General features: G+C 33.2%; 2 protein-coding genes across 2 annotated transcripts; both read left to right on the top strand.

Annotated features, from left to right (window-relative positions):
* Nucleotides 1–1069: 1069 nt before the first annotated feature.
* Nucleotides 1070–1642, top strand: LOC145130242 (uncharacterized). Its single transcript, XM_079065075.1, has one exon. It carries the CDS (start codon nt 1070–1072, stop codon nt 1640–1642), a length of 573 nt encoding a protein of 190 aa, XP_078921201.1.
* A 969-nt stretch (nt 1643–2611) lies between these two features.
* On the top strand, nt 2612–3817 carry LOC145132247 (zinc finger A20 and AN1 domain-containing stress-associated protein 4-like). Its single transcript, XM_079066963.1, has 2 exons — nt 2612–2834; nt 2933–3817. The coding sequence occupies exon 2, from the start codon at nt 3055–3057 to the stop codon at nt 3574–3576; it is 522 nt and encodes a 173-aa protein (XP_078923089.1). The 5' UTR covers nt 2612–2834; nt 2933–3054; the 3' UTR covers nt 3577–3817.
* Nucleotides 3818–13028: the final 9211 nt, after the last annotated feature.

Below are 13028 nucleotides of genomic sequence, written 5' to 3'. Positions count from 1 at the left end.
ACCATCTATTGTGGTGATTTGAACTTCAAGAGATGGACAAGGGTCGGGAATAAGTGCATGCATTACATAATATTTCATTTTAAATCCTTATTACATGTTTTAGAAGTTTGAGATGATTGTTGTTCTTCGCTATCCAATATTTTACCTTGATTGTATTTGGAGTTATGGGTTATATATTACCCTCTTTTGTTGTTTTGGGTCATAATAACCCTAAATTAATTTATGATGTTTTCTTGATTTTGGAAGTTTGATTTAAGTAAGTATATTGTTATTTTCATACTAAAAAACGAGTCAACATCGGGTATTCTCACTAGGATTTTTTTTGCCTAACTTATTTTGACATGTGTACTCATATTTAAGACTTTAGAAAAAAGACTAGAATTAGTAAATATTTCGAAAAGGCTAGTACATGTGCGGATGCTTAAAAAACTATGTTATGATATTTTATTGTTACCTCCTCGCTAAATTAAACTCCTAAACTTGTTTTGAAATTTTTGGATCGTTACTTCTATAAACTTTAACTTTAAACATTTGTTAAAACAAATGATTTAAAAAAGTTACTTTTAACTTTAAAATGTTAAAATGTTATAGAGGGCAAGACCAAACGATGTATCAATATGTTACCGACATGATACCGCCAGATCCAGCTCCACTACTGACCAGACGTGCGGCGTTGAACAGAGATCGTGAAGAGGGGCATAGACGTCTAGTACACGATTATTTTGCGGATAATTGTGTCTACCAACCAAACGATTTCAAAAGAAGGTTTCGCTTGCAGAAAAATGTATTTCAGCGAATAGTCAATGCAATGGAAAGCAGGTAACGTAATTACAGTTATTTTCTATTTTAATATATGTTCTTTAGAAAGTTGTTTGGAAATTTTATTATATGTTTTTTTAGATTATTAAAAAGTTGTTTGAAAATTTTATTATATGTTTAGGTATAAATATTTCCAACTGAGGTACGATGCGAGAGGTAAAAGAAGTTTTACAGGGTTGCAAAAATGTGTTGTTGCAATCAAACTTATGGCTTGGGGGAATCGCCCGATTCTATTGATGACTATATGAGAATGTCAGAGCGAACTGCACGAGAAAGTTTGTATAGATTGGCGAGAGGTGTTATCGAAACCTTCGGTGACAAATACTTGCGCAAACCGTCATTGAATGACATACAACAACTATATGCGGCGCATGAAGAACGACATGGTTTTCCGGGAATGCTTGGAAGCATTGATTGCACAAAATGGATATGGAGAAATTGTCCTGTGGCGTGGAAAGGTCAATACATAAGTGGTCATCTTGGATCGCCTTCGTTAGTATTAGAGGCGGTTGCATCACAAGACTTATGGATTTGGCATGCTTTTTTTGGAGTTGTGGGTTCGAACAATGGCGTAAACGTTCTTGATCAGTCACCAATATTTCAGGACCTTTTGACAGGAAAGGCACCGGATGCTCCTTTCACAGTAAATGGCCATGAGTATAAGTTCGGGTATTACCTTACGAATGAAATATATCCAACATATTCCACGTTTGTGAAGGCGTTTCGACACCCGATAGAACCAAGAGATAAACTTTTCAAGAGAAGACAAGAAGGAGCACGTAAGGACGTGGAACGTGCGTTCGAAGTTCTGAAAGCAAAATGACACATAGTTGAACATGCGACACGAGCATATGAGTTGGACAAACTACGAGATATTATGTATGCATGTATCATTATGCATAACATGGTGATTGAAGATAAAGGAAGAAACATTGCGGAGTATTCACCTACGGAACCTGGACACATTCAATTTCAACCAGGGACAGCAGAATACTTACATAGAGTCGTTGATATCCAAGATCAACGAAAACACAAACAACTTCGAGAAGACTTGGCAGATCATATCTATGATGGCAGTGAAATTGAGTAATTTAGATCGAAAATGTAATTTGTTTCGTCTTATTTTATTTTATTTTATTTTTATTTTATTTTTTGGTTTCTAAATGTGTTTTTATCCTTAGTTGTAATTTTTTAATGTTGTTTTTAATTTAGGATTTATATTTTTATCGTTATTTTTTAAATGTTATTTTTAATTTAAGATTTAATTTATATTATAATTATATTATGACATAAATAAAAAATAAAGAAATTCGAAAATATAGAAAGTAAAAACGTTAAAAAAATTAAAAATAAAATAGAAAATAAGTGGTGTTATTACATGTTATTTGATGTTGTCCATTTCCACCTTTAATGTTATACCCATTTATAACTAGGATGATGATGTGACACCTTTTGGATGTGGTAACATATAATAACATGTTGCCTACACCCAGCAGTAACGTCTTAGGGACCTTCTTAAAACCACATAAACCATATCAATTCTTCCAAAAGTAGACCAAATATACAGATTGGAGCAAAACTCATAGATTTATTTGAAAACCACATATAAACTATATCAATTCTTCCAAAACTAAACCAAATATACAAATTGGAGCAAAGCTCATGGACCAAATCTGTAATTTATACTAAACATTATTGTGGTATAAAATATAAATAACAATAACTAAAAAAACAACTAAAATTCCACGCAACCTCCTAGAACCTTCCAAATCCCACCACCACCACCATGACCACCACCAATTTATTCTCCCCTTTCTTGTTTTTCTTTATCCCTACATTTCCGCCACCACCTAACCCTCCCTCAACACCTATATTTCTCCACCCTTCCTCACCGCCCACCTCCCCACAATTCAATCCATCCCCTCCCCACAATTCAACCCACAATTCAATCCATCCCCTCCCCACAATTCAATCCATCCCCTCCCCTAATACCCCCATCTCCGTTTCTGATTTCCGTACGTGGTGTCTGATTTCCAATCGCTTGTTTTATGGGATTCTATTCTTTTTTTTAAAATTCTGGATCTGATTGTGTATACCTTGTTTTCTATTATAGGTTCTGATAATCTCGTTTGATTGAGCGATTGGTTTGAATCTGAATCTGAATCTGAATCGATCGCTCTTAAAAATTTCCCTTTAATTGTTGGATATTTGGCTGATCGGAGAAGTCTGGGGAATATGGCCGAGGAACAGAAATGGCAGGAAGCAAGCAATCACGTGCTCTGTGCTAATAACTGTGGATTCTTCGGGAGTCCCACCACGCTCAATATGTGCTCAAAGTGCTACAAAGATCACTGCATGAAGGAACGGCAGATGTCGACGGCGAAGATCGCCGTCGAGAAGAGCCTCACGCATCCACAGCACGAATCGAAAACATCTGTAGCGGAATCTTCCTCATCCTCATCTTCCGCTGTAGCATCTGTTTCCGTTTTACCGGATCAGCCGATATCCAATCCGGTAGACGCCGATCTTGTATCTCCGTTGTCTACCGCCGTGAAACCGCAGCAACGGAATCGGTGTGGATCATGCAAGAAGCGTGTTGGGCTCACGGGGTTTGCATGTAAATGTGGAACGACGTTCTGTGGGACCCACAGGTACCCGGAGAAGCACGACTGCTCGTATGATTTCAAGACGGTGGGGAAAGAGGCGATAGCGAAGGCGAATCCGGTGGTGAAGGCGGCGAAGCTGGAGAAGATTTGAGACGATCAGAGCCGTTGGTTGATGATGTTGATCGGACGGTCTATGGGTGGTGATAATTGGGGGAGGGGGGGGGGGACTGGGTGTTGATTCATGATTGGGTCGGGTCAAGTTGATGGTTCGGGGCCCCTTTTTTATTAATTCCGAAGCTTGTGAAAACTTTGAATTTATGTGTAGTTGTCCTACTTTTTCATTTTTTAAAGAAAAAAAAGGAAGAAAAAAAATCGAAATTCATGTTCTATTATTCCCAAAGTATTGGTATTGGTTCAATTATTTCCCCAAATTAAATTACAAATTTAGTTGAAACCTTTGGAAATCTGTATACATTAGTGCCTTTGTATATGGTATTAAAATTTAAAAGTTTAAGAGAAGTTGGCTTGTTGAAATAATAAATTATTATTTTTATAAATAAGTTATTTATTTATTTATTTATTTTTTAAACTTCAAAGATAAAAGGGTTGTGTAGGTCGGTAGGCGTAGGTAGATTAGTGGGTGGAAAAAGTATACGTTTCCTTTTTCCAACAATGATTGATTCTTTATTCGATTTTTTATTCAATACAATTTGCTTTTATAAATTCAAATAATATGCGAGAGTAAATTGTAGTTTTGGTCCTTCTGGTTTGGTTAAATTTGTAATTTTGGTCTTTATTGAAAAAAATTGATAGGGTGCGATCATGTGGTTTTTATAAATTACAATATCTGTCTCTTATTTATATAGAAAGTCTATTTTGTTCCTTTTCTTATGGAAGTGCATTTCGACATGACGGTAAGCGGTTTTGAATATTTACGAGCACAACATGCTCAAAATTTTCTTCTAGCTATCACTATAGATGAGCTCGACCAACATTTGTCTCTTGTGGAGTATTGTACTATCCTTAAATATGGCTCATGATCTCTATATTCTCAATTGATGAGATATGTCACGTGTGTCGTAAAGTATGTTTGAACTCTTTTGGAGAGCATGTAATCCATTGTAAATAACTCTTGGGGTTCAAATAACGACACAATATGGTTATAGATGTTTTGTTTGACATATTTAAGCGTTTCTGAGTTTCCGCCAAGAAAGAAGCTTCTATGAATTTATTGACCGAACCGACAGAAGGAATCAACCCTTAGACCGGCTGACGTTTTGGTTTTTGGATGGGTTGGAGGGCAACATGCTTGTGTGGACCTTACAGGGGTATCTCTTCTCGTGGGCTTGGGGGTTGGGGGTTTCAAGGCGGGACAGTCTGCTTTAAAAGCCGCTACATGCAAAGTCACAAAACATGAAAAAATCATGCATGGAAAATCAACATGTGTTCATATAATTCGCGTTTGATACGTTTGGTTTCCTCGCGCGCGGATGCAGTTGAGTTTCTTAATAGAGTACAACAGATCATGCATAACTATGTTTTGTCCCCTAGATCTATAGATGTAGTATTCAAAAGATTTGGCTTTATCATACAAAAAGGGTTAGCGGCGTAACTTGTTTTGCTCTTTTGTCTTCTCATTCATTGTATTGTGACCACTAAGTAGTAGTCGAAATATATCGAAATAGTAATTATAACAAAATTAATTTAAAAAAAAATTGATTATGAAGTTTAATAAACGAAAATTTGAAAGAGCCCACATCAAATCATCCCCTCTAACCCCAAACCTTTCGCTTTTTAAAGCCCTACATCATTTTTGACTTTCTATTCCTACCAATGCCACCATTCACACCATCACCTCCCTGTATCTCTTTACACATTGTCATTACATCATCGGCGAAAGTACCCATCGACCTGAACCTAGAAACCCACCATAGAAACCAACAAACCCTACATTATTTATCTCTTTCTCCCCTCCTTCATCATTATCCCTTTTCTTCGAAGAACGAAGAACCCCCGATGAAACTTTAGATCATGCCAACCGACCCTCATCTCAAGCAATGATTTTATCTATTTCGGGAAACGTAAAATGAAATAAGAACAACATGGAGGTGCCTTTTTGCATGAAATATGACTGATTCGTTGAAAATCAAATTGTATCAAAAGAAAGTTTTAACGAAACAGAGGAAACAACTACCAAATATATTTTAGGGTTTAATTATGATCCCGATGACATCGTACTCACAAGTGAACATGAAAATGGAAATATGAGCAATTCGAATTGTGTTTATATGCTTAGGTTTGTCGCCCCCCAAATCAACATGGAACTAGTTATTTTCTTATAATTCTTGAATCTTGTTTCATCAAATCCCTCAAATTACAATATAATGAGGTTGATTAACTAGATAATCCTTTGAATTGTTTTTATGAATGTGTGTTTGTAGTTATTATTGATTTGTAATGCATTGTTACTAATGTTAAAGTCATTTGTCCAATGGTTGATTACCTATATAAACCTAAAGTTGTAGAGATCGTTTGATGGTGCAATGCCTATCATTACAATTGTAAAATACAATGAGAAGAATGACTTTTTGACCCACATGATTCATCGAGTGTTAGTAGCAACAGATATGGTGGATTCCTCTTAGAACACTCACCATAATTTATGAGAGAAGCCCTAATCCCAGTTGTTAATAAATCAACAATGATGTATCCTCCTTTAAAACCTATCAAAAGACGAAGGAGGGGGGGGGGGGGACAATATTGAGTTGATTTATTAATTTGTTTGGAAGATTTTTCTTTTGATCTCATGTTGAATGTTTATGAAACGTTTGATAAACTTCATGTGGTTTTACTAATGGAGTGTATAAAGTAACAAGTCACACACACACACACATATATATATATATATATATATATATATATATATATATATATATATATATATATTAACAAAACATTACTTGCCATAAAATTAAAATATATAAAAAAAATAGTACAACACAAAATTTTAAGAAAGACCCAACCTTATAGTCTATGTTTCATTTTTATCTTTAAAACACAAATATGATGATACCTAAATTGTTCGTCTGTCATAGGGGTGAACATTTAGACCCGTGGACTGGACCGGACCTGGAACTTTTTTTGGATCCCCGTGCCGTTTCTCGGTTCTAGGATTTGATCAAAACCGATCCAGTCCGGCCGGTTCCGAGTAAAAACTGGTTTTAGATATGATTTAAACTTTTGTATTCTGTGAAAATTTTTAAACAAACATATCTCATTCGTTTTAAGTCGGATTGACATGTGATTTTTTCTAACGTGTAGTTTAGAGTTTGTAGATGATTTTAAACTATAATTTTGTTGTTTTTGGTGTTATATTCAATGAATTAAAATCCTTCAAAGTTGAGATATCATAGCTGAAATATTTCAGCTTTTCAGCAAGAAATTTAAACTTTTGTATTCTGTGAAATTCTTTAAACAAGCATATCTCATTCGTTTTAAGTCGGATCGACATGCAGTTTTTTCCAACGTGTAATTTAGAGTTTGTAGTTAAATTTAGACTATAAGTTTGTTGGTTTTGGTGTTATATTCAATGAGTTACAATCCTTCAAAGTTGAGATATCAAAGCTGAAATATTTCAATTTTTCAGCAAGAAATTTAAATTTTGTAATTTGTGAAATTCTTTAAACAATCATATCTCATTCGTTTTAAGTCGGATTGACATTCAAGTTTTTTCAACATATTATTTAGAGTTAGTAGATGAATTTAGATTATAATTTGCTGTTTTTGGTGTTATATTCAACGACTTACAATCCTTCAAATTTAAGATATCAAAGCCGAAATATTTTAGCTTTTCAATTTTTACTTTTTATTAAATACTAACAACATTTTCATTTTGTGTTTATGTAGAGATTACACAAGATTTAAACATGTTAGATTTAGATGACAACGATATGTAGAAGAGGCCAATGGAAGATTAGATTATGACGTTTGTTAGTTTGATTGATTTTAAATTTTAAACTATTGTTTTTGGTGTTACGGTAATTACTTTTGTATGTTTGTGTTAAGATTGCTAACTTTTGTTGATGAACTTGATTTATATGTTAGGTGCTTTATTTGGAAAATTAATTTTTCAAGTTATAATATTATAGATTAGTTATGCATGAAATATGATAAAGTCATTAACTTATTTGATTCAAAGTTCACACAAATGGTATAAACAATCAAAGTTTGACCGGTCCAACGAGTACAAGATTCGGCAATGTATTTATTTTTACGAGTTGTATCGTATCAAATCCAAAAAAGTATTCACTTTAACAAGTTGTAACGTATCAAACCCAACAACATATTCGTTTTAATGAGTTGTATCAAACCCAAGAAGATGTTTTAACGACTTGTACTGTATGCATGTAAAGTTGTGTCGGTCTAACCGTGTCCAAGAACCGGAAAAACCGGACCTGGACCTGACCCGGTAAGTCTCATCTAGTCCGGTCTACGGTCCACAATATTCTTCGAAACCGGTCTGGTCCAAAAGTCGGTCCGGTCCAAATTCTCATCCCTAGCCAGTCATATCTTGTGTGTTCTTTGCCTTCTAACTAGAATTTCCTTCTTCATCCTGGTCTTATCTCTACGACCATCAACAACAACTTTTATATGTCCATTTATCAATGATGAACTCACACAGTCCTACTATAAGTTGCTTAATGGCGTCGTCGAATATAGTTGGAAATAATGTCAACTTAATTATATGAAGAATGTGTTTTTTTTCTTATATATACAATGGAAACAATGCATTTTTTAAACAAACATAATCCCACAAACATACAAAAATTAAAAACAACTATGCTATATTTTTTCCCGAAAATATAAAGGATGACAATGTTTTATTTTTACGTATTCATTTTTACGGGTTGTATCGTATCAAATCCAAAAATGTATTCATTTTAACGAGTTTTAACGTAACAAACCAAACAACATATTCGTTTTAACGAGTTGTATCAAATCCAAAAACATGTTTTAACGACTTCACTGTATGCATGTAAAGTTGTACCAGTCTAACCGTGTCCAAGAACCGAAAAAAAACCGGACCTGGACCTGACCCGATAAATCTCATCCAGTCCGGTTCACATTCCATAATATTATCCGAAACCGGTTCGGTCCAAAAGTCAGTCCGGTTCGTTTCGGTCCGGTCCGGTCCAAATGATCACCCCTAGTCTGTCATATCTTGTGTGTTCATTGCCCTCTAACTAGAATTTCCTTCTTCATCTTGGTCTTATCTCTACGATCATCAACAACAACTTTTACACATCCATTTATCAATGATGAACTCACACACAGTCCTACTATAAGTTGCTCAATGGCGTCGTCGAATATAGTTGGAAATGATGCCTACTTAATTATATGAAAAATGTGTTTTTTTTCTTATATATACAATGGAAACAATGCATTTTTTAAACAAACATAATCCCACAAACATACAAAAATTAAAAACAACTATGCTATATTTTTTCCCGAAAATATAAAGGATGACAATGTTTTATAATTTATGTTATATTATAAGAAGTTTTGATTGCTCCATTTAATAAAAGTTATATCGATGTGGCGGGTAAACGGTTAACAAGTTGTGTTACTAACTGTATATGAGTTTTAAAGACCACATCCATAGATTTTGGGGTCATAACATTACTACGCATGACTTGGACTCGATTGGGGAGCTCAACAGCATCTTACACAAGGAAACCAAAGGGATCAAAAGTAAAAGATATAAACACATGTTGATTTTTCATACATGCTTTATCATTATTTGTCACTTTGCATGAAACAACTTTTAAAACAACAACCTCACAGTGAAAACCCCACTCCCTAAGCCCATAAGAGAGGAATTACTGTTAAATATAGGAACCAAAACGATATAACTTTTTATAAAGTATATTCATTTTTATTTTATATATCTAATTACATAGATTAACTAATAAAATAATATATATTTAATATTTAAATATAAGTATGATATAAAATAAAACGTTATTAAATGTAGGAACCAAAATGGACAAAACCTATAAGAGGAATCAAATTAATTTTTGTTTTTGTTTTTTCTAACTAATTAATAATAATAACAATAATTATTTTTATTTAATTTCCAAACTTATTTATTTAACTATTCTAAAATAGTTTTTATAATATACCAAAATTGCGGGTGTCACATGATTGTACAAAATATGTTAGAGACTAATATTTTACTTAGTTAAAGTTTAGGTTTCATGTTGGAGAACTTATATTGTATATATTTGTAGAAAGTGATAAATAATTGTACTCGTTAATTAAGTTACTTAAACATACCATTTGATGTAATACAATGAACAACTAGACCGATAATTTAGTGTGTGGTTATAACATTTATTCATTTTAATCAAACATAGGATAAGGCTTGGCTTCAATGTTTTAAAACCGGGGTCGACCCGGCCGGTTCAACCGGTTGGACCGTGACCCGGGGTGGAAGGCGGGTCAATTGAGAACGGTTTTTTGTAAAAATACGGACCGGATCGAACCGGCCGGGTTTCCCCTAACCCGCGGTCGAACCGTTTATGTCGAACCGGTTAAAACCGGATTGACCCGTTTTGATATGGCTTGGATCGATTAATTGATGTTTTCTTCTCCTATCGACTGTCAAGGTGGCCGTTTTGATTAGTTTATTGATTATTCATTGTTAATTGATCACTGTTTCAAGGTTTCTGATTGTGTAGATTATGTAATTAGGATCCAATTAACATATGTTTATTGATTATAACATTGCTTTTCAATGCAATTAAATATGGAATCAAGGGAAGAAGAACGATTACAAGCACAATCTATAATATGTTTTGATATTTTTTCAATGTTTAAACTTTGAAGACATCAAATTATTAGTTTTATATGTCTATGCATTATACAGGAAAGTAAAAAATATATGAAAATAGAAAAAGACCATAAACCGGGTTGACCCGACGGTTCAACCGGTTGACCCGTGAACCGGTCATCACACCGGGTCAACTAAAAACCCGGATTTTAAAACATTGCTTGGCTTTGTCTTGTGAACTACCATCCGGAGCCTTACTTTTACGTGAGACTCTCGACTTTTATGATTTGATCATTAATGAGCCAGATAGTTTATACGAGTATGGCCCAATTGTTGGCATCTACTGCATCTTATTAATATTTTACTCTCTCGTTGGATTGTATGTAAGCATGTATTTAAGGAGGCGAGCTTGTTGTTTTCCCATCAATGGTGGTCTAAAACTCTAAATATTGTTATTTGGTTGGTCTCTCACGTTGAGAGTATGGTGACATTGCTAATACCCCCTATGTTAGACTTTAATACTTTATCCGAGCGATTTTTTTCTCAATCCAAGGGGCGATTTCATATTAAAATTTTGTTACAAAGGATAAAATGGATAAGCTTTTTTTATTTATAAAATTAATTGTATATTTAAACATGCAAATTATATTATCCCTGTGGTTCTTTGTTCAAAATACCATTGTTGGACTCTTATCCAATTCTTTCAACGTACATAAATATTATTAGTTTTTGTTTAGTTATACATAACACATTCATTGAGTATACACTATTGGAAGTTATAAAAACATCACACAATTTTTCATGCCTAATACAATCAAGTCAATCACATATTTAATGTACAACACGATTGATCATAGTCATATGATATTCGAAGTCCTCCATACTACACACTTTGCAATCATCTCAATATATGATTTCATTTATTTTACTTCTCTTTCATTTCAAACAAATATTCATTCTCAAATACCAACAACAAATTATGTGACGGCCCAACATCTTGTTTAATGGATATAATTTTATCAGATATGATGAAAAATCCCTAAAAATAATCGATTGCTTTGTGAAGTAAACCAAGTCTATGACTGCATATATATTTTCTATCTTCCCCACTCCATGATATAATGACAATATTTGGTTTTGTCCATCCACGTTATCGCTAGGATCAACGTTCCCATGCATTTCCCTTTCAAATGGGCAATACCTATATTTAGTACCCATCGCAAGATTGTAACAAACAGCTGAATCTACAAAAGATAGGAGTTACGCAATATTTAATATGATATACATATTATGTATATGTTGTAATCAAGTTGAATCTTACCACACAACTAGTGGCGATGAATACTAGCTGGAACTAACTTTGCTCACGTGTCTTGATGTGTGCTATGATGCCTTCATTTGTTTTCTTTAGATTATGACAATACGTTGGAAGTTGCACAAACTAGTTTTATTGGTGTCCCCGATTAAAAGTTTTAATGGCTCACACTCAACACACCAAGTTGAGCATAAAAAATGTCCATTTCATACCGATAATATAAATTTAGAATAATATCGTTCTGAGGGTATATACTCTTATTATTACAGACCATCACGTATTTTAATAAATATATCAATACTTGTTTGCTCACTTGGTGATGGTTTATATGTATTTGAGTTTGTATACATGTTTGTGTATCCTATAATACTCAAACTTGGAATAAATTAATATGTTTAACTAATACAACTGTATTACTCCATGGAGAATGTTTTCCATGACATTTAAGTGTTGTTTATTTTTTGTCTGCATATCTTCTTGGTCTTTTTTGTCTGCGCCACGTAGATCACGCGCAGACATTAGCCTTCGCAGACTGTTTGTTTTTTTGAAGACTGCAAACCTAAAAATGTATGTGCGTCCTCTTCTTGGCGCAGATGTGGACTAAAGTCTTCTAACATCTTTAGACATCTTCTAGCCTAAAAAAACATATATATCTTTATTATTTTATTTTTATTTTTTTTAAATTTAGATCTATTCCAACTTTATTAATAATAAACAATTTGAAAAAAAAGTTACAATACTTTAAGAAAAAAGTGTTTCACGACACAAACATGACATTCTTGACAAATTTATAAATAAAGATTTATTACTATAATTGTCGTTAAAGCTGTTTATATAAATATGAAAAAAAATCATAATATTGTCTTATGTTTTTTGTGCCAAAGTTTATAAAACATTATTTAATGTAATATCGTCAATTTCTTGGGAAAAATATTTATGGTACGTTTTTAATTGATTTAATTGAAAAAAATCGAAGTTTATTTCCATCTATTTATGTATCAAATTATTTGATCATTAATTACACTGTGTATGTATAACTTTGCGACCAAAATTGTTGGTTTTCAACAAATATATACGTTAATTCGTACAATTTATTTTCACTTTTTATACAATAATACATAAAAGTTGATCTAGATTTATTAATTATCTATAACAAAGTCATAAAAATATTAAAAAAATCACTTTGAAGTTAAAAAAAATCAGTTTATTTAGATTTTAGTTTGTTTTAGTAGTCTGCAGATGTTAAAAAAACAATCAGTCTTCTTTTTTCAGATTGCAGACATTTGGTCCACCTCTTCTACTGTAGAGGTCTACATATATGGCCCGCAGACTGCAGACATTTTGCCCCAGAAAAAACAAACAGCACCTTAGTCTTGGACCTGTCTTTTGCAGATTACAAGACTTAAAAGTTCAAATCCATTCTTTACACCTTTCAAACCAAGATATATCCTTAGAT

The sequence above is a fragment of the Lactuca virosa genome, chromosome 8, assembly GCF_052849685.1.
Source record: "Lactuca virosa cultivar CGN04683 chromosome 8, Lactuca_virosa_CGN04683_v6, whole genome shotgun sequence".
In the NCBI taxonomy this organism is placed as follows: Eukaryota; Viridiplantae; Streptophyta; class Magnoliopsida; order Asterales; family Asteraceae; genus Lactuca; species Lactuca virosa.
Note: the sequence above shows the minus strand (reverse complement) of the source record. Positions and strands in the feature narration are given on the sequence as shown.

Excerpts from the sequence above, each read along its gene's own strand:
- LOC145130242 (XM_079065075.1), top strand. The coding sequence starts at position 1,070 with ATGTCAGAGCGAACTGCACGAGAAAGTTTGTATAGATTGGCGAGAGGT.
- LOC145132247 (XM_079066963.1), top strand. The coding sequence starts at position 3,055 with ATGGCCGAGGAACAGAAATGGCAGGAAGCAAGCAATCACGTGCTCTGT.